Source organism: Nerophis ophidion, linkage group LG03 (genome assembly GCF_033978795.1).
Source record: "Nerophis ophidion isolate RoL-2023_Sa linkage group LG03, RoL_Noph_v1.0, whole genome shotgun sequence".
NCBI lineage: Eukaryota > Metazoa > Chordata > Actinopteri > Syngnathiformes > Syngnathidae > Nerophis > Nerophis ophidion.
In genome coordinates this window covers 19,425,833-19,451,737 of record NC_084613.1, presented here as the reverse complement: position 1 = coordinate 19,451,737, position 25,905 = coordinate 19,425,833, and the positions used below count along the sequence as shown (strand labels likewise).

The following is a 25,905-nucleotide window of genomic DNA, read 5'->3' as shown; positions in this document are numbered from 1 at the left end:
ACACGCGTGTGAAAAGTCGCAGCCTCGTTCACTTTATTGCCTCAGGGAGACATGACGTGGTGGAATGTACAAGAAGTGCTAGTTGCACAAGATATTCACACTCATTGCAAACATTGGTATTAAAGTAGTCTTCATTGCTGTGGTTGTCATGACAACGGTAGCTATAATGAACCGAATAAGAACAATAAAACAAAAACTTTGTGGGAAATAAATCAAAAGGTGTGCAGTTTGGCGGCAGCTTTAAAAATAAAGACAATTTTTCCATTGGATACATGATTGTCAGACTTTAGGCGTAAATAAACGCCATTAGCTGGCATGAATAAATACATATTTGAAATCAATTACATTCTTCTGAGTTTGCATGATGGCAGTGTACAGAAAACAGGTTTGTTCCCGGACTGAAAGGGTGTCCAAACTTTCCCTCATTCAAGTAAAAATACAAGAGAGACATGTCTCTCTACAGAGGTGTGTGTGATATATATTTATATAATATATATATTACACAATATATGTGTATATACACACACCCAATTTTATATATATCATATAAGTAATATATATCATATATAAACCCTCAAAGTATTGACCCCCTTAGTTTCCCATAGGTAGGTAGGTCTTTATTGTCATTGCACAAGTACAACTAAACTTATATATTTTCTCACATTACAACCACGATATATATTAAATATATTTATTACATACATGATACATATGTAAGCTATAATACATAAATATTAATACCTGTGTGTGTGTGTGTGTGTGTGTGTGTGTGTATATATAATACATATTTAATTTCTACTGAAGACACTTATGTCCAGTATGACAAGCTGTTAAATGAATTATGATTTTGATAGCTTTGTCACCCTTTTTCACCCCAATGCGGACCTAATCCTCCTCACCATGTTTCATTTTGTGTATAGAATATTGCCAATAATACCTTTGGACACCCTTGCAGTATTGGTTCATGTCGGCCTGTCTTAAACCAGTGGTGTTAAAAGAAGAGAAATACAGGAAATGGAGGAAACATTTCAGTCAAGACAAACACATGCACACTCCCTTCCAGCTGGGCCCGTTAAGACTGTCCAGGCACAGGTGGGTCTTGTTGCTGGATGGTTAGCGCTGGTCCGCCTCCAGCGACGACAGACTCCGCTATAACAAACATACACACCAAAAAAATATGACATTAGAACCTAGCTGGAGCCACCATACAGTATATCACTCAAAGTGATACAGTTGTTCTCACACAGCAATATTCCAACATAAAGTGACGCAGCAAAAACAAACTCCAGTGGTTGCAAATCACTCTTATAAACAAGAGAAGAAAAAGCAATACGTAATGGATTATGATTAGTCCGTTCCTCCAAGACTTCACTGTTTGGTTTTTGTGATTGTTTTGTCGTATAAAGTGCTGCAATTCGCGACAGCTTTTTTCACAACCTGACTGAAAAATTTGCAATGTTTTGATGCTTTTTTTTGTCTCAATGACTTTGAATCAACTTGCTTTGTTAGGAATTGGTTATCAATCCGAGTAACCTTCACCTCCAGAAAGAAACGATTTCAACACAAACTGAAAAACAAATATTGTATTTATGTTTTGGGCAGCACGGTGTAACAGGGGTTAATGCATATGCCTCACAATACAAAGGTCCTGAGTTCAATCCCGGGCTCGGGATATTTCTGTGTGGCGTTTACATATTCACCCCATGACTGTGTGGGTTCCCTCCGGGTACTCCGGCTTCCTCCCACCTCCAAAGACATGCACCTGGGGATAGGTTGATTGGCAACACTAAATTGGCCCTAGTGTGTGAATGTGAGTGTGAATGTTGTCTGTCTATCTGTGTTGGCTCTGCGATGGGGTGGCGACTTGTCCAGGCTGTACGCCGCCTTCCGCCCGAATGCAGCTGAGATAGGCTCCAGCACCCCCGCGACCCAGAAAGGGACAAGCGGTAGAAGACGGGTGGTATTTGTTTTACTCGTTTTATTCCGCCCTATGTACTTCCTGCATGTGCTCATTTTCATTTGATAGTGCTCACTTGAACTGACAATCACATTATTTACCCAATATATGTGTGTGTATTTATATATATATATATATATATATATATATATATATATATATATATATATATATATATATTTGTGTATATACATATATGTGTATATATGTATAAATGTGTGTGTGTGTGTGTGTGTATATATATATATATATATATATATATATATATACACACACACGTGTGTATATATATATATGTGTGTATGTATATATATGCGTGTGTCTGTGTGTGTGTATATATATATATATATATACATATACACACACACACACAGAGAGAGAAGAAGGCGACCACATCCAATCTCTGGCTGCATTTTGCTGTGTTTCTCAGTGTGAGCACACTTGGGCGAAGCGGGAGCTATAGAAGAGCACAAATCGCTCAGCCCTTCTCGCCCTCAATCTTTGGCACCTTCTGCTGGACAGCCTCCAAAAAGCTCCGATGACTCAAGTCCAACCCAATCACTTCTGGATGAGCAGCCAGACTCTTTTGGGTTCTATGGTTATTGTTACATTTTCCCTCTTTAATACTTTTACAGGCCGGCTTGTCAAAAAAGCCAAAGAAGACTAAATGCACACGAGCAAAGTTCTGGCAGCGACATCATTACTGACCTGTGTCCTCAGACTTTAAGCCCTGGACCTTCCTCCTCTGCAGATCATCCACGGCCTGGAAGGAGAGCACAGCAGCAGAGTGAAGCTCTTCAGACATGAGCTCAATGCCAGTGAGGTGTTTAGGGACCTGCTGAAGATCGTGCTTCTGAGCGTTCAGTTCTTCCTGCTTCTTTTGGAGCTCCTCCCTCTGCTTCTGAAGGTCAGCCGCCTTGTCTATGATCATCTTCTCCTCGTTGGCCAGCTGCTGCTCGTACGCCGTCAGCTCCTCCTCTGTGAACAGGGAGTTGTGCTCCAAGGTCTGTCCATCAAGTAGAACAAGTCTGTCAAAGTCATTTTCATGGAGGGGCCACATCGCAGATATGGCTGCCCTGTGAGGGCTGTATCTAACTGGGAATGATATTATTACACAATTGCCACAATTCCGGAAAAAAACTGAACTTTGCAGAATTTTACAGTCAAGTATACAGGGTTTTTATATATAGTACTGTAAATGTAAATATTTTTTTAAGGTAAATTTCTACATTTGTAATTTCTCCAAAAAACACCACCACCATATTTTACAATAAAAACTGGCTTATCAGTTGCTAGAATTGTATCTTAAAAAACAGTGGTACTCTTCCTCCATGTACAGTAACATGCTGTTAAAAACTGGCAGTTAAGGTTTTTTTTGTTTGTTTTTTACAGCATTTTACTACTAAGGCGTTGAACTGCAAGTTGACAATATATCACCCCCTACCGTGACGCAGAGGTACTTGCTGCCTCAAGACCTGCCTTTTTCACGTGGCAACAAGAATGCGCACCCTCACACGCAGGCCCAATACACACGTTGCCGTGGAGGCACCGCCTGTGTCTGCCTCACTTCTAATCTGCCGCATTGTTTTGATCAGGAAACATGGAATTTCCGCGATTTTGACCATGAAAATGATCAAAATATACAGGTGCCACACCAAAATCACATAGAAAGCATAAACCAAAGGATAAATATTAAAACATATTTTATTTTATTACTTCGTTTTGTAACAGCTCATGGTTAAGCCACCTGATGGCAGGTGAGGCACTGCCTCACTTGGCTCCCCTGACAGCACGTTACTGCTGTAAATGTAAAAATGGTACCAATAGTTGTTTTTTTACAGTGAAATTCTACATTTGTTCTTTCCCTGGAAAACGGTAGCACTGTGTTTACAGTAAAAAACTGGTCGATGAGTTGCCAGAAGTTTTTCGTATCTTTCTCAATTTACAGTAATATTCTGTAAAAAATCACCATAGATTTTGCAGTAAAACATTGGCACCTCAGTGGCCTAAATTGTATCATTAACAGTGGTACTGTTTTTCCATTTACAGTAACATGCTGGAAACATCACTGTACTTTTTAGAGTAAAAAATGGCAGCTCAGTCACTAGATTTTTATTGTAATATATAGTGGTACTGTCTTTCAACTTACAGTAATATACTGTAAAAATCACAGTAAATTTTACAATCCAAAAACTGGCATCTCAGTCACCAGAATTTTACAGTCACATTTACCGTGTTTTTTTACAGCTATTACTGTAAATGTAAAAAACATTCCAATGTTTTTTCACGGTAAAATTATACGTTTGTTGTTTCCCCGGTGCATTACTGTAAATGGAAGAACTGTCTCACCCTTATTTACAGTAAAAAAAAAAAATTCTGCTCAGTTGCCAGAATTTTATCGTAAAAACCCAGTAGCACTGTTTCTCCATTTAAAGTAATATGCTTTAAAAATCACCGTAAATTTTACAGTAAAAAAAAGTCAGCTCAGTTGCCAGAATTTTACAATCAAATTAAGTTGCTAAATGTAAAAACAGTACCAATTTTTTTTTAACTTAAAATTCTACATTTGTCGTTTCCCAGAAAAACTGTACAATTTTTACAGTAAAAGCGTCCGCTCAGATTTTGAGGTGAAAAACTTGCAGTTCAGTCACTTGAATTTTACCTTAAAATCTATCATTAAAATTTTTACAGTGTAACATTAATGTGATGGATAACTTGCTTTAAAACCATAAGTCAAACAGATATTTAGGTATTTATTTACGGAAAACTTTTTTTTTTGAATGTATGAAACTATCTGTTGCATTGCTAGATAACGTTTAGGTGCAAATGCAGTAAAAAAGTGTCCGCTCACATTTTAAGGTAAAAAACTGGCATTTCCAGGGACGGCGTGGCGCAGTGGGAGAGTGGCCGTGCGCAACCCGAGGGTCACTGGTTCAAATCCCACCTAGAACTAACCTCGTCACGTCCGTCGTGTCCTGAGCAAGACACTTCACCCTTGCTCCTGATGGGTGCTGGTTGGCGCCTTGCATGGCCGCTCCCTCCATCAGTGTGTGAATGTGTGTGTGAATGGGTAAATGTGGAAGTAGTGTCAAAGCGCTTTGAGTACCTTGAAGGTAGAAAAGCGCTATACAAGTACAACCCATTTATTTATTTATTTATTTCAGTCACTTGAATTTTACCTTAAAATCTATTTTTACAGTGTGACATTAATGTGATGGATAACTTGCTTTAAAACCATACGTCAAGCAGATATTTGGGTATTTATTTATGGGAAAACTTTTTTTTTTTAATGTTTGAAACTATCTGTTGCATTGCTAGATAACGTTTAGGTGCAAATGCATGCGGCACATGTATTTTTTTCGAATACTTTTAGTAAAAAAAGATTAAATACTTAATTGACGCATATTTCTTTAAGGCGTTTACGGGCCATATAAAAGGATGTGGCGGGCCAGAGCTGGCCTCTGAATCTTGAGTTTGACACTGGTGAAGTAGAAGGCATCATGAAGGAAAAGAAGCCTCTGATTGGCTTGTAAAGAATATATTTTATAAAAGGCGGCGCGTCATACCTCCCACTCCTCCTTTTGGTGGAACTCTTCTTTATTTGTGGCGGCCAGGAACTCACTTAGCGACACCAGTCTGTCCTTGTTGGTATCCACCTGAGCGAGAGACCCACACGTCATGCTCTCACACTAAAGTATTGGGACACGGGGCCAAAAGTGAGGAAACCCTGCAGACTTTGGAGAACTTGGACTGTTTCATTGCTAAAAAGGTTTGAAAATTGTGAGAGAGAGGAGAAAAAAAAAGATCTTTGATGTCTAATAGAAATTTTCGGGTCAGAAAATGTGGATTTCTGGGAAACCCGATATTTGGATTTTCATTTTCTCCACCTGAACTTGTCCCTCAGCGGCGCTCAAATGCGCATGTCAACTGTCGAATCAAAATTTGTTTGTTACTTGTCTTGACACAGCAAGAACAACAAGGTGTAACAATATATCCACTTTTTCTTTGTCGTCCTCCTGCATAGCTCAGACCTACTTCCGGTTCCTGTCTATAGTGCTAGGCCTTCTGGGTAATGTAGTACACAACCATTTCCCTTCGAGTTTACATTTACATTTTATATTTAACATTTATTCAGCCACGGTAAGACAATGAATTAAAACAGTATAATTTGACAATGATTTATGAGTGTGTACTGCCATCTAGTGTCTACTTTTTAAGTCTGTGCAATAGAAAAGGAATAAAACATCAATACACCCTTTTCCAATTGTTAAAGTTAAAGTACCAATGATTGTAACACACACACTAGGTGTGGCGAAATTTGTCCTCTGCATTAGACCCATCCCCTTGTTCACCCCCTGGGAGGTGAGGGGAGCAGTGGTGATTTAACCCCCCATTCCAACCCTTGACGTGAGTGCCAAGCAGGGAGGAAATGGGTCCCATATTTATAGTCTTCGGTATGACTCGTTGAAATCATGTGCTTTTTGAGCTTGAAGTTAGGAGGAACCATTGAAATATTGAAAACAAATTCATAAACTCACAAATTGATTCAATATTTAATCAATAACTTTAATCTCGTTATATGCAAATATAATGACAATAAACTCTATTCTATACATTTTTAAATGAGCCTCAAAATGTCGCAACTTTTTCCGAAACATTCTGAAAAAGCTGCTGCGAGTTTGCGACGATCACGGAAAAAAAAAATACAGCGAAAACCCGTCGGGACCAAATAAATCATCTAATTATTGTTATTCCATTTAAAAACTTTGGCGCGCTACACAGCCCACAGTTTTCATCCGATTGGAACCATGCAAGTATCAAAACTTTCGGCTTGATCGGGAATCGTGAGCGCCCCTCAAAAAAATGGTTTTAAACATCACTGATTGCCCGTTGAAAATGATTCAGCCATTTTTCGAACATGAACAATTCAAACATTTCTCAACCAATTCGAACCGTTCCACCATCCACACACTCCACTCACCTTTGACAATCTTGGAATTATTTTCAAAAATTCTCGGTTTTCCTTATACTCCCAAATCTCCAGGGAATTCCCATTTAAATGAATGGACGTATTCATAGTTATACAATGCCCGAAGTTCTCAAAATGTTTGCCATTTTTCCCCTATTCCAACCTTCCAACCATTAACCCACACTTCACGTATGTCGAACGCAAAATATGTTGTCCCTTTCCCAAAATTCCTGGTTTTCCCAGAATTTCCGGTAATTTTCTCCCTATTGCGAATGAATGGGACATATACTGTACAATCGACTGCCGATTCCAAATTTCTCAAGCGATTCGAACCGTTCCACCAACCACACACTCCACTCACCTTGGACAATCAAAGTACCACTTTCCAAGATAAAAATAAAAAAAATTCGGGGAATTCCCAGAATTCCCAGTTTTACAAAGCCTTATTTTCACCTCTTTCTGGAAAGTTTTCACAGTCCACTATTTTCAGCTGTTTTAAACCATTCCACCTTCAAAACATTCCTCTTATTTGGGACAACAAAAGATACCTTTTTTTTGTACAAATTCCCGAATTTCTTGAAATTCCAAAATACAAAATAAAATTCAAACTATAACTACTGTACGTCAACATTTGTCAACCCATTCCAGATTTTCTAACACCAACCCATTCATATCATCTAGGACAATTGTGCTCGATATTTCCAAAAATTCCCGATTTTTTCCTACAGGAATTTCAAATTCTAATAATAATGATAATTATGATCATACAAACGTAGCTATCAATAATACCTCGTTCATCACATGCTCTCTCATCCGCAGTCTCTCCTCCTCCATCTCGACCATGTCGTCTTCTTCATTCTTGGGGTTGTAGACCTTATCCAGCTTCAGCACACATACATACAAACACATAGGAAGATGACACTTAACAAGCCAATAAAGTACAACACAAACGCTAAAGACAATCACCTCTTTAGCAAAGAGGGCCTCCAGCTCGTTCTCGTCAAAGAAACCGTCTCCATTGCTGTCTGTGCAGTGACAGCCATGGACATATGAACACATTTTCTTCCAAGAACATCAACATCATGTTTGAGCGTAAAAACAGTGATCACATGATCTACAAAATAGTCTGAAAAGTATGGCTTCTGAGGATACCATGGATTTTGAAGAAGGTTTTTGGGTCAAAGTCGTCCGGATCCAAACCGTCAGCCTCCTGCCAGACCTCCTTCAGCTGGTCCTCACTTCCCTACGCACACACACACCTTTAATTGACGTCCAACATGAGGTTTTATGGAAAGTAATCTTTAGTTTGTTGCGGTTTATCGACTACGGACATGACCACGATGAATACATTTCCCTGAAGTAAGGATGCCTTATTCATAAATCAGACATTTTTATAGCTAAGGCAAAAAAAACAACCTGTTTACGACATTCTTAAAAAGTCTTTTCAACACTATGAGAGAGAGCCCTCCAGACAAAAACACCTTTACACTCCTTTAATCCGATTGGCTCATGCTCCGGCAGCATTACTATCAGTGGCCTCTGCACAAAACAGCGCTCTCTGATTGGTTGGCCTCCTATAGTGGCCAATAGTACTGCAATATTGATATTTTTAGTTTATTTAGTCATTTTTAAGCTTGAAAAAGCTTACTTTAGGACCAAAAAATGGTAGAAAAGGCTTTAAAAAATGAAAACATGGGGAAAAAAACATTTGAAACACTATGTAGCAAAGACTGACTGTACTATTGTTTTAATATATATATATATATATATATATATATATATATGTATGTACATATATATGTATATATATATATATATATATATATAGTGGGGCAAAAAAGTATTTAGTCAGCGACTGATTGTGCAAGTTCTCCCACTTAAAATGATGACAGAGGTCTGTAATTTTCATCATAGGTACACTTCAAATGTGATAGACAGAATGTGAAAAAAAATCCAGGAATTCACATTGTAGGAATTTTAAAGAATTTATTTGTAAATTATGTTGGAAAATAATTATTTGGTGAACCATTCAAAGCTCTCACTGATGGAAGGAGGTTTTGGCTCGAAATCTCACGATACATGGCCCCATTCCTTCTTTCCTTAACACGGATCAATCGTCCTGTCCCCTTAGCAGAAAAACAGCCCCAAAGCCTGATTTTTCCACCCCCATGCTACACAGTAGGTTTGGTATTCTTGGGATGCAACTCAGTATTCTTCTTCCTCCAAACATGACGAGTTGAGTTTATACCAAAAAGTTCTATTTTGGTTTCATCTGACCACATGACATTCTCCCAATCCTCTGCTGTATCATCCTTTGGTATAAACTCAACTCGTCGTGTTTGGAAGAACAAGAATACTGAGTTGTATCCCAAGAACACCACACCTACTGTGAAGCATGGTGTTGGAAACATCATGCTTTGGGGCTGTCTTCTGCTAAGGGGACAGGACGATTGATCCGTGTTAAGGAAAGAATGAATGGGGCCATGTATCGTGAGATTTTGAGCCAAAACCTCCTTCCATCAGTGAGAGCTTTGAATGGTTGACCAAATACTTATTTTCCACCATAATTTACAAATAAATTATTTAAAATTCCTACAATGTGAATTCCTGGATTTTTTTTTCACATTCTGTCTCTCACAGTTGAAGTGTACCTATGATGAAAATTACAGACCTCTGTCATCATTTTAAGTGGGAGAACTTGCACAATCGCTGGCTGACTAAATACTTTTTTGCCCCACTATATATATATATATATATATATATATATATATATATATATATATATATATACACATACACACATACCGTATTTCCTCGGTTTGCCGCAGGGCATATAGTATGCGCCTGCCTTGAATTACTGCTGGGTCAAACTCGCTTCCCAAAATAATTAGCGCATGCTTAGTATTACCGCCTGGTCAAAATCGTGACGTCACGAGTGACACTTTCCCTGTCATCATTTTCAAAATGGAGGAGGCCGATTTCAATACCGGTAATTTGAAATCGCGTAAAGGGAAGAAGATTAAGAGCTATTCAGTAGGATTTAAGGTCCAAGCTTACATCACACTCAAATTTTTACTGCATACCTTTGGTAAGTGCCGGAGTGAGAAGAAGTTTTAAAATAATTAGCGCATGCTTACTTTTACTGCATGCCTTCAGTAAGCGCAGGAGTGAGAAGAGATTTTAAATTAATTAGCGCCCCGGCGGCAATTCAAGGAAATACGGTATATATATTTATTTCACAATTTTTCAAAAGGTGATATTACATTATATATTACAAATAAATACAATTAATAAAATAGAAATAGATCTGAAGTTGATATCGATATATGACTTACTTTTAACACTTTTATGAGTGGGATCCTTGAGGGTCCACAACATTTTTATTAAAAACGGTCAATGTTCAAAAATCTTTATCAACAAACCGATCGGAAGTTGATTAGATATTTAAGCATTGAAGATTAAAAAAAAAGAATGATGTATAAGATTTTTATGGCTGAAACCCTTTTGGGTCCCCTGGACCTTTAAGGTTCACCACATTTGGGGGATCCTTAAGGGATAAGTGTGTTAACTTAGTGACTTACAGGATGGTTGATTTTGTCGTGGTCGGCGTGTTTCTTCTTCATGTCCTCGTGGTGCTGCTCTTCCTTCTTCCGCTCCTCCTCCGTCATGCTCTTCAGCTTCTCCCTCCTCTCGTGCTCCTTCAACATTTCGTAGCGCTTGAACTCGTCATGGCGTTCCTTGTCATAGTTCTCCAGGTCCTGTGTGGCCTGCGGGGAAGCAGAGTGTCACTAAACGCTCTGATGCGCGGCCTGGTACTCTGGCGATGGTGAACAGTACTGATTGGATGAGGCGGCCCAGGTCCTCGCTCTCAAACGAGTGCGGGTTGTCGTGGTTGAGGTGCTCAAATTGTTTCAGCAGAGCCTGGTGGTCCACTTTCCAGCCTGTAACGACAATTTATTTAATTTAAGTATTTATATATTTTATCATGTATTTATTAATTATTAATTAAATTGTAATTTGTTTGTATATTGGACCTGTATTATTCTATGTATGTATGTATTCTATGTACTTTAGGGACATTGGTCCCCCACTGCTATAAATATACAGACATAAATGTATTCTTCTTTGGAATAAATACAAACCCCGTTTCCATATGAGTTGGGAAATTGTCTTAGATGTAAATACAAACAAAACACAATGATTTGCAAAACATGTTCAACCCATATTCAGTGGAATATGCTACAAAGACAACATATTTGATGTTCAAACTGATAAACATTTTTTTGTTTGCAAATAATCATTAACTTTAGAATTTGATGCCAGCAACACGTGACAAAGAAGTTGGGAAAGGTGGAAATAAATACTGATAAAGTTGAGGAATGCTTATCAAACACTTATTTGGAACATCCTACAGGTGTGCAGGCTAATTGGGAACAGGTGGGTGCTATGATTGGGTATAAAAGCAGCTTCCATGAAATGCTAAGTAATTCACAAACAAGGATGGGGTGAGGGTCACCACTTTGTAAGCAAATTGTCGAACAGTTTTAGAACTACATTTCTCAACGAGCTATTGCAAGGAATTTAGGGGTTTTACCATCTACGGTCCGTAAAATCATCAAAAGGTTCAGAGAATCTGGAGAAATCACTGCACGTAAGCGATGATATCACGGACCTTTGATCCCAGGGGTAGGGAACCTACGGCTCTAGAGCCAGATGTGGCTCTTTTGATGACTGCGTCAGGCTCTCAAGATAAATCTTAGCTTACATTGCTTAACACGATAAGTAATGAATAATTCATCCAACGCACTTGACGCGAATCCCTTAGGGAAGATGGATGACTGGAAAGTGCCTGAAGAGCTGCAGCCCGCCGCTGTAGCCCCCCACTCCCTCCCCTCTGTTGCAAGTCTGGAGTTGTATGTTGTGATACGTATATATGCTTTGCTCTGGAGGTTTTTTTCTCCTATTGCTGTGCTGTGACCCTAAACACTGTTTGTTCGTGTAATCAAATCAGTCAGTCAATCAACAAAGTTTTGTTGTACTTGGGCAATAACAATACCTACCTACCTAATTACGCTGGTAATCACAGTGTCAAAATATCCGTCTTCTACAGCACCTGTTCAAGAAGTCGCATTCATGATAAGAAGTATTTGATTTATTATTGTTAGCTTCAGAATAACAATGTTATTAAAAAGAATAAGAGACCTACAATACTAAAAAAATATTGGTCTTACTAAAAAAACGCAGGCATTTAGTTACATTCAGTGTTAAAAAATATATGGCTCTCACGGAAATACATTTTAAACTATTTGGCTTTCATGGCTCTCTCAGCCAAAAAGTTTCCCGACCCCTGCCTCAGGTGGTACTGCATCAAAAACTGACATCAGTGTGTAAAGGATATCACCACATGGGCTCAGGAACACTTCATAAAACCACTGTCAGTAACTACACTTGGTCGCTACATCTGTAAGTGCAAGTTAAAACCCTAGTATGCAAAGAAAACCCATTTATCAACAATACCCAGAAACACCGCCAGCTTATCTGGGCCCGAGATCATCTAGGATGGACTGATGCAAAGTGGAAAATTGTTCTGTGGTCTGACGAGTCCACATTTCAAATTGTATTTGGAAACTGTGGACGTGGTGTCCTCCGGAACAAAGAGGAAAATAACCATCCGGATTGTTATAGGCGCAAAGTTCAAAAGCCAGCATCTGTGATGGTATGGGGGTGTATTAGTGTCCAAGGCACGGGTAACTTACACATCTGTGAAGGCACCATTAATGCTGAATGGTCCACACAGGTTTTGGAGCAACATATGTTGTCATCCAAGCAACGTTATCATGGACGCCCCTGTTTATTTCAGCAAGACAATGCCAAGCCACGTGTTACAACAGCATGGCTTCGTAGTAAAATATTTCAGGTACTTTCCTGGCCCGCCTGCAGTCCAGACCTGTCTCCCATCGAAAATGTGTGCCGCATTATAAAGCGTAAAATACAACAGCGGAGACCCCGGGCTGTTGAACTGAAGGTCTACATAAAACAAGAATGGGAAAGAATTCCACTTTCAAAGCTTCAACAATTAGTTTTCCTCAGTTCCCAAACGTTTATTGAGTGTTTTTAAAAGAAAAGGTGATGTAGCACAGTGGTGAACATGCCCTTTCCCAACTACTTTGGCACATGTTGCAGCCATGATATTCTAAGTTAATTATTATTTGCAAAAAAAAAATAAAGTTTATGAGTTTGAACATCAAATATCTTGTCTTTGTAGTGCTTTCAAGTGAATATGGGTTGAAAAGGATTTGCAAATCATTGTATTCCGTTTATATTTACATCCAACACAATTTCCCAACTCATATGGAAATGGGGTTTGTACATCAATTTTATGTTATTGTTTTAAATGTTGTCAAACTATTTATTTTCATAATCACATTAATCGAACTTTAGAATTTTGATTAACCACAATAAATTACTTGCTTCCATAATTTAAATACACTAATATATATATATATATATATATATATATATATATATATATATATATATATATATATATATAGCAATTACATTGTCAGAATGTCATGCCCGAACATTTTTCTTAATATTTTACTTAAATTCACGTAATTTTTTGTGTTTAAGTCCAGTGTAGGTTTGTTTCTAAGCACCTTATTTTTGTAATCGATCGCATGCGTTAGCGTGTTAGCTTTGACAACTCTGTTATTTACAGTCGGCCCTTGTTTATCGCGGTTAATTGGTCATTAAAACACATTTTCGGAGGTAAGATTATTATTAATAAACAGTAACTTATAGTTTGAGCATTAAAAAAACGTAAACTTCTAAATATGTTTTTAAACACAATTACCGCCCTCGAAACATGAAATAAGACCTGTATGGTCACCTTTGCACCCGTTTCACCCAATGTAGTAGCCCTGAGTGTGTTCTACTGTAGACTACTGTACTCACTGGGAGCCTGGATGATCATTTAAGCTTCACCAGGCTACTACAACCCAGCAACTACCTGGAAATACGTTGTGACTTCCTGGGTACTTCCTTTAAATTAGAACTGGGCTTTCATGGACTGAAAGCACGGGTGCAAGTTGTTATGCAAAAAGTTGGTTACGGTAACTTGATTGTCGCAGCTACGACCATTAGCCGTGTTGTTGGCATTGCATGTGCCGTTTTGTCATTCCACATCGCTCAAACATTTACAGATGGAACTGATGATGATGAAGTGCAGAGCTCATCCCCCCTTAACGTTGCTTGGACAGCTGCCGATAGCATTCGTTCTAGCATTAAATAACACGCCGGTACTGCTACGTCTCCAGCCTGTGCTTGCGTCAAAGGCTCACAAACAATGAGATGTGCTATTGAGGAGGCAGGAGTTGAAGATGCAGTGCATGGAAATGTACGATGTTCTGCGAAAAGTTGGTCAACTTGATTGTTGTGGTGAAGATAACGCCGAGAATAGCCGCCGTGATGTTGGCATCGTTCACCTATAACCCGGAAACAGACGTCCTGCTTGGTGAATATCCTTATCAATCACCACAACAACATAATAGAAAATAAGCCAAATAGAGTCAATCAATCATTGACATACATAGGAGTTAATGATTGATTTAGGCCAAATTTTGACTATGCTTAAAAAAGTATTTAATAATCCATCCATCCATCTTCTTCCGCTTATCCGAGGCCGGGTCGTGGGGGCAGCAGCCTAAGCAGGGGAGCCCAGACTTCCCTCTCCCCAGCCACTTCGTCCAGCTCCTCCCGGGGGATCCAGAGGCGTTCCCAGGACAGCGGGGAGACATAGTCTTCCCAACGTGTCCTGGGTCTTCCCCGTGGCCTCCTACTGGTCGGACGTGCCCGAAACGTTCGGGTGGCATCCTGACCATATTAACAAAATAATTATTTAATTTTTAAAGTATATTATTAAACTTTTTTTATAACGTATTTATATTATATTTGTATATTATGATGTATGTCCAAACTTTAGTAGTGTTTGTCACTGTGGGAACTTTCTAGCTTTATCTTCCCATGTTGACTTAAGCCAAAACAGACACAGCTGTATTTGTTTGTGTTTTTCTTAAAAAAAAAAACTAAAAAAAATAACTGTGACTCTTTCCTCCGTTACTTTCTTTTCTCCTCTTAATTTTTTTTTATTTTATTTTTTTTACTTGACATTCACGTTCCTGTATTTCATTTTAAGGGGTCATACCATGTTTCATTTTTCTACATTCATAACACTTTCTTGTGATCTACATAACATGTAACGTTTGTTCTTTGGTCAAAATTTTGAATAGATTAGGTTTTTACAGACGGTTTTCAAGCCATTTTTTGATCGTCTCAACGATGGCGGACTTGCACAAAGCACTTTTGGTAAATCTATATCTTATATGAATAATCCAGTGGTGTCGTCAGTGCAAAAAAAACGTCACTGGTTTTGCAAATTCCAAATGACTCGTTTGGCGGAAGTATAAAAGGAAGGCAAGATTATAAATATCTACGCAATTGCATTTTCAGATCCCAAATACACAACAGTGTGTACCAATAGGTAAGAAAAAATGGTTTTGCATATTAGGGCCTCTTTAATTTAGGGCCAACCTTTCTTGGATATGCTTAATTGTTTTTATAATTATTAGTTATGAAATTTGAATTATTCACAAAATACTTATTAAATTTATTGAGTATATTTTAATAAATTATTCAACTTTTTCTGTATAACTTATGTATATTATGTGTATATTACGCTGTATGTCAAAACTTAAAGGGGAAGTGCACTTTTTTTTAAAATGTTGCTTATCATTCACAATTGTAAGAGACAAAAACGCATGTCTTTTTTTTAAATGTATTTTAATGATAATAAAAATCGCTTGAAATAGGCGGCTAATGAGTCACTTTTGTAGCCTTCAAAGCCCTCTAAGACACTTCAAAACCCTCAACGTTTTATATACACTTTGCAAATATATATATATATATATATATATATATATATATATATGTATATGTATATATATATATACATATATATATGTATATGTATATATATATATACATATATATATATATATATATATATATATATATATATATATATATATATATATATATATATATATATATATATAATGTAGTAACAGACATGTTCATACCAATTTTGTAATATGCACAATATTTACTGTATTTTGGTCATTTTAATCAGTTTCTCTTTCTGTTTCCATAGCAACACACATCAGACTTCTGCCAACAAATGTGTGAGCTTACTTCTGAACACAGAGACGTGTGTGTGTTCTTATCATGACAGAATCAATAACAACGAAGACGATTATTTTTGGACAAATGAGGATTAACAACTTTATCTTTTTGAAGCTGAATATAGTGAGGAGGAGTTGCTGCTTTTAGAAACCAGCACGGAATAAGGGTGAGACGTCGGAGCACACAGGAGCCGAGAGAGTGAGGTGAAAGTGAAAATAAACAAGAGTGTCCCCGGCCATCTGGACCAAATGGACAACTGTCAATTGAGTGAGTCACACTTGTAATCGATCATGATACATGCAGCACGTCATGCGTGTTATTATAACTACAGTACATATGCTGTCTGGCTGGCTGTGTGCAAACAAAACATGAAATAATTATTTACAAATACTGTAATTTGATTGTACATGTTTTTCACTCAGTACAAATTAGTGTCCTATCGCATTGTGTTGTGCATTACCAACTCATGCACCCTTTGTGCTGACGTAGAAGATAGCTTATCATTTTCCGTAGTTTACTTTTACGGCTATCACCGAAGCATGTCGATGTGTTACTATGCTAAGGAAAAAGTTCCTTAGTGTTCGCTCCTACAATAACAATGACGCTACAGTTAGGTTATTATACAGGTTACGGAATGTAAATGAAGTATTGTTGATTTAAATGCACTTTTAAAATATTTTAGAGGTAGAATTGATTGCTCCTTTTGGCTGCATTGCTAGCCACATAGAACGAGCCAATTTTTACAAGTTCGCCTGCAAAAAAAACAAAACAATACCTTTTGTCTTCTTGTCTCTCATAATGATTGTGTACGATAGGCAAAATGACAAAAAAGTGCAGTTCCCCTTTAAGTAGTGTTTGTCATTGTGGGAACGTCTCTAGCTGTGTCTCTCCATGTTGACTTAAGCCAGTAGTGGAGCTCGCCCCCCTGGGCGGGCGCGTGACCTCGAGTAACATGTTTTTTTTTTGTTGCCGTACTACAATATGACGAAGAGCATGTAGCGCTCGGCTTCACTGTGACTACAGTGGGAGACGAGGAAAGACCGATGTGTTTTCTTGCCTGTGAATAAGGAAACAATGTTATGCAGAGGTGTACTTATAACAATCTAATATACAAATTATACTATTTATCGCCGCGTGGGAGAGTAGGGAGTGCGTCATTTTGTTTTTCCTGGGTGTGACGCAACAAGAAATAACACTGACTTAAGCCAAAACTGACACAGTTGCATGCAAATGTTTTCCTTTAAAAATGCTACACACCTTTTGACTCCTTCCTGTTACTTTCTTTTCTCTTCTTAAATTTATTTTTTTAAACTCTACATTGACATTCCTGTATTTCATTTCCAAACAACGTCCGTTGTTTCAACACTGCGAGCGTCTCATTACCACATTTTGACTTGTGCAACAATCACTCCATAATTACATGCTTTTCCCACCTAGGCCTTCAGTGATGTCCGACTTCAATGATTACCTCTCAAAACAACATAATTTATGTCGCCACATGACCATTGCTGGAGAAATACTATACAGAAACACATTCACGCACGACTGGGGTTTGAATCACCACCAACAGTGCACATAACGGGTTATTTTCTGGCGCGTTTAAAAATCAATCAATCCGCATCAGCAATTAAAACATATCTTATATGTTACTGTCAAAATAAAAAATACAAAAAACATATTAAACTAGAAAAAAATAAAGAAATAAAATATCTGAACTCACAATCTGTAGAAACCATTCGAGGTTCCGTGGTTGGCCGACATGGTCTCACAAGATGTAGTATCTCTTTAAAGGCCTACTGAAACCCACTAGTACCGACCACGCAGTCTGATAGTTTATATATCAATGATGAAATCTTAACATTGCAACACATGCAAATACGCCCGGTTTAGTTTACTAAATTGCAATTTTAAATTTCACGCGGAAGTATTTTGCTAAAACGTCGCGGTATGATGACGCGGGCGCGTGACGTCACGCATTGTAGAGGACATCTTGTTCAAGCACCGTTCCCAGCTATAAGTTGTCTGTTTACATCGCATAATTCCACAGTATTATGGACATCTGTGTTGCTGAATCTTTTGCAATTTGTTCAGTGAATAATGGAGACGTCAAAGAAGAAAGATGTAGGTGGGAAGCGGTGTATTGCGGCCGGCTTTATGGCAACACAAACACAGCCGGTGTTTCATTGTTTACATTCCCGAAAGACGACAGTCAAGCTTTACTATGGAACAGACATGTTAAGCGAACACGGTTGGATTGGACCGCACACACAAAGTACAGTGTATTATGCAACGATCATTTCGAAAGATCGTGTTTCGAAGAGGGTCCCTTGCGAAGGGCAGAGATGGGCCTCGCCACCACCCGTTGACAGGTGTTGAAGAAAGGTGCGGGGCCGGGTACGACCATATAATCTCACTAAAACACTTGTAACACAATAAGCAGATAAGGGATTTTCCAGAATTATCCTATTAAATAGGTCCAATAACATCTGAATCGCTCCCACTGCCCTCGTCTTTTTTTTTTGTAGTCCTTCACTCTCACTTTCCTCATCCACGAATCTTTCATCCTCGCTCAAATTAATGGGGAAATCGTCGCTTTCTCGGTCCGAATCGCTCTCGCTGCTGGTGGCCATGATTGTAAACAATGTTCAGACGTGAGGAGCTCCACAACCCGTGACGTCACGCGCACATCGTCTGCCACTTCCGGTACAGGCAAGGCTTTTTTATTAGCGACCAAAAGTTGCAAACTTCATCGTCGATGTTCTCTACTAAATCCTTTCAGCAAAAATATGGCAATATCGCGAAATGATCAAGTATGACACAAAGAATGGACCTGCTATCCCCGTTTAAATAAGAAAATCTCATTTCAGTAGGCCTTTAAATATCCTTCTTGGAAATGGCCTTGCAAATATATGTGTTGTCTTGTCCAATCATAAAAAAGTTTACTCCACAAGGTGCTCATCAAAAACATCCCGCTGCCGGCATGGCTAAACGCAGCGACTGCGCATGGTCTTCACGATTGTGGCATGCTGGGTAATGGAGTTCTTATGTTACCTAGCTTATAACATCACAATATATACCGTATTTCCTTGAATTGCCGCAGGGCATATAGTATGCGCCTGCCTTGAATTACTGCCGGGTCAAACTCGCTTCCCAAAATAATTAGCACATGCTTAGTATTACCGCCTGGTCAAACTCGTGATGTCACGAGTGACAGTTCCCCTGTCATCATTTTCAAAATGGAGGAGGCTGATTTCAATACCGGTAATTTGAAATCACATAAAGGGAAGAAGATTAAGATATTCAGTAGGATTTAAGGTCCAAGCTTACATCACACTCAATGTTTTACTGCATACCTTTGGTAAGTGCCGGAGTGAGAAGAGGTTTTAAAATAATTAGCGCATGCTTACTGTTACTGCATGCCTTTGGTAAGCACAGGAGTGAGAAGAGGTTTTAAATTAATTAGCGCCCAGGCGGAAATTCAAGGAAATACAGTATCTGCCTTAGGCCAGCTAGAAGGCCTTACTGACAGCAACTTGTGATACGATTGGCTATCGCAACTGTCTGTTAACTGTATGTGCCCGTTCACTTAGAGTGCACAGACGACAGCATTGTTCATTATGAAGGCTCCGGGTGGATTTGGTACAGCAAAGCTTTATAACAGTGCTGGAAGGAGCATAATATGACATGAAGAGAATATGAATAATTTTAGATATTTAGGGAAAGTAAATAAAAATGACTTTTATCTTTAAAGGCCTACTGAAATGATATTTTGTTATTGAAACAGGGATAGCAGGTCCATTCTATGTGTCATACTTGATCATTTCGCGATATTGCCATATTTTTGCTGAAAGGATTTAGTAGAGAACATCGACGATAAAGTTCGCAACTTTTGGTCGCTAATAAAAAAGCCTTGCCTGTACCGGAAGTAGCAGACGATGAGCGCGTGACGTCACTGGTTGTAGGACTCCTCACATCCTCACATTTTTTATAATCATAGCCACCAGCAGCTAGAGCAATTCGGACCGAGAAAGTGACAATTTCCCCATAATTTGAGCGAGGATGAAAGATTCGTGGATGAGGATATTGAGAGTGAAGGACTAGAGAGAAAAAAAAGGCGAGGGCAGTGAGAGCGATTCAGATGTTATTAGACACATTTACTAGGATAATTCTGGAAAATCCCTTATCTGCCTATTGTGTTACTAGTATTTTAGTGAGATTATATCGTACCTGAAATTCGGAGGGGTGTGGCCACGGGTGTGGTGACCGGCAGTGTTTCAGGTGGGAGGAGGTAAGAGAGTCCGCTGCTGCTGCAGGAGGACGCAAGCTCCGCTCATAACTATGGTAAGAGCCAACTTATTACCACAATTTTCTCACCGAAACCTGCCGGTTGACATGTGGTCGGGAACCATGTTTGCCTGACCGCTCTGTTCCATAGTAAAGCTTCACCTTCGGGAATTTTGAACAAGGAAACACCGGCTGTGTTTGTGTGCCTAAAGGCTAAAAGTTTCCCACCTCCATCTTTCTACTTTGACTTCTCCATTATTAATTGAACAGCAACACAGATGTCCAGAATACTGTGTAATTATGCGATTAAAGCAGACTACTTATAGCTTGGATCGGGCTGGAAAATAATGTCTGCTATAACCCGAGACATCAAACGCATCATACCGCGACATTTTCAACACGACACTTCGCGGGAAATTTAAAATTGCAACTTAGTAAACTAAAAAGGCCATATTGGCATGTGTTGCAATGTTAATATTTCATCATTGATATATAAACTATCAGACTGCGTGGTCGGTAGTAGTGGGTTTCAGTAGGCCTTTAATTATGATTTCTGGCTATTTTAGGCCAGCAGACAAGGCCTTGCTGGTCTTGACGGTACACCACTGCTTAATTACCGTCTCCTGCCGCCATGTCGTGTTTGGCTTTGATGAGCATCCTCAGCCTGGTCATCTCTTCCCTCTTCAGCTCGTCCAGCTTGGTGCGCAGGCTGTGGTGGACAAAGTCCAGCTCTTTGGACAGTTTGCCTTGCTGCGGGGTGGACACAGCGTACAGCGTGTGAGTCAACAGATGTTTTTTTTCTTTTTTTTTTGTCCATTTGCATGAATCGCAGACTGACCCTGATGTCGTCCATGTTGGTGTTCTTTAACTTTTCCCTGAAGTGAGGGTCTTTTTCCAGGTACTCGATGACTTCCCTGAGGTAACGGTCATAATGCAGTCCGGTGTCCTGAGACGTGGACGAAAAACATCAGTATTTTTGAACTCGCCTGGATGCCGCACTTGTGTGACTCACAGCACTTTCTGGGGCCTTCAGGTCTTCCTGTTGGGGCTTCTCTTTGCTTTTGTCCACACTGATGGGCACTGAGTGGATGCACAGCCAAAGACTGAGCAGAACCAGGGCACAGTGGGTCAGCGCTTTACCTCCCACCATCACCATCTAGTTTAATGCACAGGTATAAACAACAACTGTTGAAATGATGCTTGCAGACGTGCTAACTTGCCACAACTAGCACCTGTCCCATATGTTGGTTAGCTAAAACAGATTAAAAGCAACAAAAGCTTCACAGCATGATTAAACATCACATTTGTGACGTCAAAACACAGGTGCTGTAAAAGAATGTTCATTTTGTGAGGCGAGACTTACTTGGAGCGTCACTTTGGACTGTTTAGAGAGCTTCTTGCTAGCTGTTTGTTTACTGCTGTCACCTGCCGCCTCCAATACGAGCCGCGATCAGCTTCGGACTTGCTAGCCGCCGTCACCATGGCGACACCACGCCCACCGGCTAACACCATTGGACGAGGTCTCGGGGTCGCGGTCGCGGTGAGAGCTGATTGGACCGTTGTCCCTGTCAATCAGGCGACCCTCTCGCCGCTTAAAGGCAGCCAGTACGTGGCGCTCAGTCCACCACCGGTAGGCGGAGTCACTTAATGACCGTTAATCCACTTTAAACATGTCTACATACGTGTTTTGTTCATTCCTAAACCAAGATGCTATTATTTGGTTTTGTATTCATTATGCTTTAACTTTTGTGCCACTTTATACATTCAAATACGCCGATTAGTCTGGGTAGCTTCTATTACCGGAGACAAGTGGAAGTCACGCCAATGACGTCACTCGTCAACGTCAAGCAATACAGAAAAAGCAAATAAATATACCGTATTTACTTGAATTGCCGCCGGGGCGCTAATTAATTTAAAACGTCTTCTCACTCCTGCGCTTACCAAAGGCATGCGGTAAAAGTAAGCATGCGCTAATTATTTTAAAAACTCTTCTCACTCCGGCACTTACCAGAGGTATGCAGTAAAAATTTGAGTGTGATGTAAGCTTGGACCTTAAATCCTACTGAATAGCTCTTAAAGGCCTACTGAAACCCACTACTACCCACCACGCAGTCTGATTGTTTATATATCAATGATGAAATATTAACATTGCAACACATGCCAATACGGCCTTTTTAGTTTACTAAATTACAATTTAAAATTTCCCGGGAGTTTCGTCTTCGAAACGTTGTGTAATGATGACGTGTACGCAAGACGTCACAGGTTTTTAGGAAGTATGAGCGCTGCACACACACAGAGCTAAAAGTTGTCTGCTTTAACGGCATAATTATACAGTATTTTGGACATCTGTGTTGCTGAATCTTCTGCAATTTGTTCAATTTATATTGGAGAAGTCACAGTAGAAAGATGGAGTTGGGAAGCTTTAGCCTTTAGCCACACAAACACATGGGGATTCCTTGTTTAAAATTCCTGGAGGTGAAACTTTCCTATGGATCAGAGCGCGGCCAAGCCAACATGGATCCCTACCAAATGTCAACCAGCAGGTTTCGGTGAGAAAATTGTGGTTAAAAAGTCAGTTCTTACCAGAGAAAAGCTGAGCGTGTGCCGTCCATAGCTGCTGTCGACCCCCCTGAGACACTGCGTGTCAAGACACCCGTGGAGACATGTTGAATGTTAAAATGGTATTACGGAATTTAGGGAAAACCGGGAATTTTTCCAGTTCAAAAACAGACTTCGTTTTTTGTCCTGATTAAGAGGAAGGTTTTGACGGTGGAACGGTTGAAGTGGGTTGAAAATGTGGAAGGAGTTGTCGCCAGAAAAAACTGTGGAAATAGGGCTTTGGATAAGCAAGAATTCTGGAAAATCCTGGAATTTTTTTATTGAAAGAAATAATGGATTAAATTTACAGAATAGTGTATTTTGTTGACAGTGGAATTGTTTGAATAAATGGAAAAATGTGGAAATGGCGAAAGTTAGAAAAAGGGCCAATTCATTTTGAGTAGGAAAAATGTCCCAGAAAACCTGGAATTTTGGGAAAACTGTGAACTTTTGGAATTCTCAAGGGAAAGCATGCGATACCCGAATCGGTTGAACAGTTTGAAGTTGGAACGGTTTGAAACGGATGAAAATTGTGGAAGGTAGAATGCGCCGAAATCTGGAGAAGAGGAATAATAAAAATAAATTAAAAAAATGGAATAAATAGATTAATTTTAGCGTATGCTTTGGAGCATTCACACAATAATAAATAGACTAATTTCGGCGTGGAAAACCATATGTGTAAATGCTGTGGAGCACTCACACAATAAATAGATGAATTTTGGTGTAGAAAACCATATGTGAGAATGCTTTGGAGCATAAATAGATTAATTTTGGTTTAGAATACCATACGTGTGAGTGCTTTGGAGCATTTACAAAATAAAGTTCTCATAAATAAGTAGTTAAGTAATTTATGATTTACATTATGAGTTTAACAAGATGATCTCCTTTCATAATAAAGTTCAAGATGTTGTTCCAGTATTCCTCTTCTTTGTATTTCAATAATGGTTTGACGGTGTAACGGTTGAAGTGGGTTGAAAATGTGGAAGGAGTTGTCGCCAGAAAAAACTTTGGAAATAGGGCTTTGGATAAGCAGGAACTCTGGAAAATCCTGGAATTTTTTTGTTGAAAAAAATTATAGTTTGAATTTACAGAATAGTGTAATTTGTTGACGGTGGAATTGTTTGAATAGATAGAAAAATGTGGAAATGGCGAAAGTTAGAAAAAGGGCCAATTCATTTTGAGTAGGAAAATATATGTCCCAGAAAACCTGGAATTTTGGGAAATCTGTGAATTTTTGGAATTTGTCAAGGGAAAGCATGTGATTCCCGAATAGGCTGAACAGTTTGAAGTTGGAAAGGTTTGAATCGGATGAAAATTGTGGAAGGTAGAACGCGCCAAAATCTGGAAAAGAGGAATAATAATGATAAATTGAATAAATAGATTAATATTAGTGTGTGCTTTGGAGCATTCACACAATAATATATAGACTAATTTCGGCGTAGAAAACCATATGTGTAAATGCTTTGGAGCACTCACACAATAAATAGATGAATTTTGGTTTAGAAAACTACATGTGTGAATGCTCCAAAGCATTCACACAATAAAAAGCTGAATTTTGGTTTAGAATACCATATGTGTGAGTGCTTTGGAGCATTCACAAAATAAAGTTCTCATAAATAAATAGTTAAGTAATTTATGATTTACATTATGAGTTCAACAAGATCATCTCCTTTCATAGTAAAGTTCAAGATGTTGTTCCAGTATTTTTCTTCTTTGTATTTCAATAATCTGTTGTTATTGTTAAAGTGCGACCAGAATGCGGAAGTGGTCTCAATGACGTCACTGTTAACGTCACGCCTTCTTTTCGCGCTTTGTCCAACAGAGGGCGCTGCCGGCCACGGCGCGGCGAGTCGGGACCAAGAAGTCCTGATCAGCCGGGCCGAGCAGCAGACCAACTCCTCACAGGAACTGACGTCTCCGCCGTGCAAGTGGATGGAAAAAAAAGCAGCTGCGGCACCGAAATGGCTCCAAACACCGCTACGATAAAAGGTAAAAAGAAAAGTGACATTTTCCTCGTAAGTGTCTGCGTGTGAAACTTTGAGCTACTAGTGGTTGTCGCTTCCCTGTAAGAGACTCCGCGTTGAAAGCTTCCCCGTCTTGACAAAAACCTGCTTTTTTCTTCCGTGTTGTGTCCGCTCGGACCAAACATTCCACTTTTAAACCACCAAGCACAACTTAAAGCGAGCACAGAGACGTGGGAATGCTGCCAACGTTAAGCTAAACCCAACCAAAATCGCCTCTAAACTGTGTCCTTTTTTTGCGCCTTATTTACTTGCACTTTAGCAGCTAACTTAGCAACAAAGTAAAGTTTTTTATTAGTTTTTTTTTTCAGTGAAACCCGCTCGAACGAGAAGTGCAATCAAAGTGTTGACATGTGTGCAACTAACCGGCCTCTTTTTGCTGACAAAGTAGTACCTAATGTTGCTTTAGCGTCAAGCTAGCTGCGTGGAATTCATGCAAAAGTCATCAAAACATATTTTTTTTTTACATCTGAAGCGGCGAAGTGCTAATTATCTTACTTTGACTTTGAAGAGTTCCGTCGTGCCTATTGTTAGTCTAAAACAGTGGTTCTTAGCCTTGTTGGACGTACCGAACCCAACCAGTTTCATATGCGCATTCACCGAACCCTTCTTTAGTGAAAAATAAAATGTTTTTTTTTTAAATTCCAGACAAAGTTGTATGTTTTTGGTAACACTTTAGTATAGGGGAACATATTCAAAGTAATAAAGACTTAATTTAGAATTATTTGGTTAGGGTCTGGGTAATCAATCAATCAATGATTATTTATATAGCCCTAAATCACTAGTGTCTCAAAGGGCTGCACAAACCACAACACAAACCACTACGACATCCT

At 39.1% G+C, this 25,905-nt stretch overlaps 3 protein-coding genes across 3 annotated transcripts in view; 2 read left to right on the top strand and 1 right to left on the bottom strand.

Annotated features, from left to right (window-relative positions):
- The window catches only part of LOC133549267 (uncharacterized), a 29,153-nt gene extending 12,612 nt beyond the window's left edge, over nucleotides 1-16,541 (top strand). The window contains 2 exon segments of the mRNA XM_061894505.1: nucleotides 16,138-16,196; nucleotides 16,284-16,541. The gene's annotated coding sequence lies outside the window, so the exon portion shown is untranslated.
- LOC133549266 (nucleobindin-2-like) lies at nucleotides 110-21,973 on the bottom strand. Its single transcript, XM_061894504.1, has 13 exons — nucleotides 21,817-21,973; nucleotides 21,466-21,609; nucleotides 21,292-21,399; nucleotides 21,071-21,203; nucleotides 10,764-10,867; nucleotides 10,508-10,693; nucleotides 8,079-8,169; nucleotides 7,893-7,951; nucleotides 7,716-7,808; nucleotides 5,524-5,613; nucleotides 2,793-2,963; nucleotides 2,666-2,720; nucleotides 110-1,149 (listed from the first exon to the last, which is right to left on the bottom strand). Exons 2-13 carry the CDS (start codon nucleotides 21,607-21,609, stop codon nucleotides 1,073-1,075), a joined length of 1,311 nt encoding a protein of 436 aa, XP_061750488.1. The 5' UTR covers nucleotides 21,817-21,973; the 3' UTR covers nucleotides 110-1,072.
- Nucleotides 21,974-24,885: 2,912 nt separating this feature from the next.
- pik3c2a (phosphatidylinositol-4-phosphate 3-kinase, catalytic subunit type 2 alpha) overlaps nucleotides 24,886-25,905 on the top strand; it is a 98,040-nt gene continuing 97,020 nt past the window's right edge. The window contains exon 1 of the mRNA XM_061894502.1: nucleotides 24,886-25,040. The gene's annotated coding sequence lies outside the window, so the exon portion shown is untranslated. The remainder of the gene's footprint in view (nucleotides 25,041-25,905) is intronic.

Coding starts and splice junctions, on each gene's coding strand:
- LOC133549266 (XM_061894504.1), bottom strand. CDS start 21,609: ATGGTGATGGTGGGAGGTAAAGCGCTGACCCACTGTGCCCTGGTTCTG. Junction 7,809..7,892: donor AGGCCCTCTTTGCTAAAGAG/GTGATTGTCTTT, acceptor TGTGTGCTGAAG/CTGGATAAGGTCTACAACCC. Junction 2,964..5,523: donor ACCAAAAGGAGGAGTGGGAG/GTATGACGCGCC, acceptor CTTGATGGACAG/ACCTTGGAGCACAACTCCCT.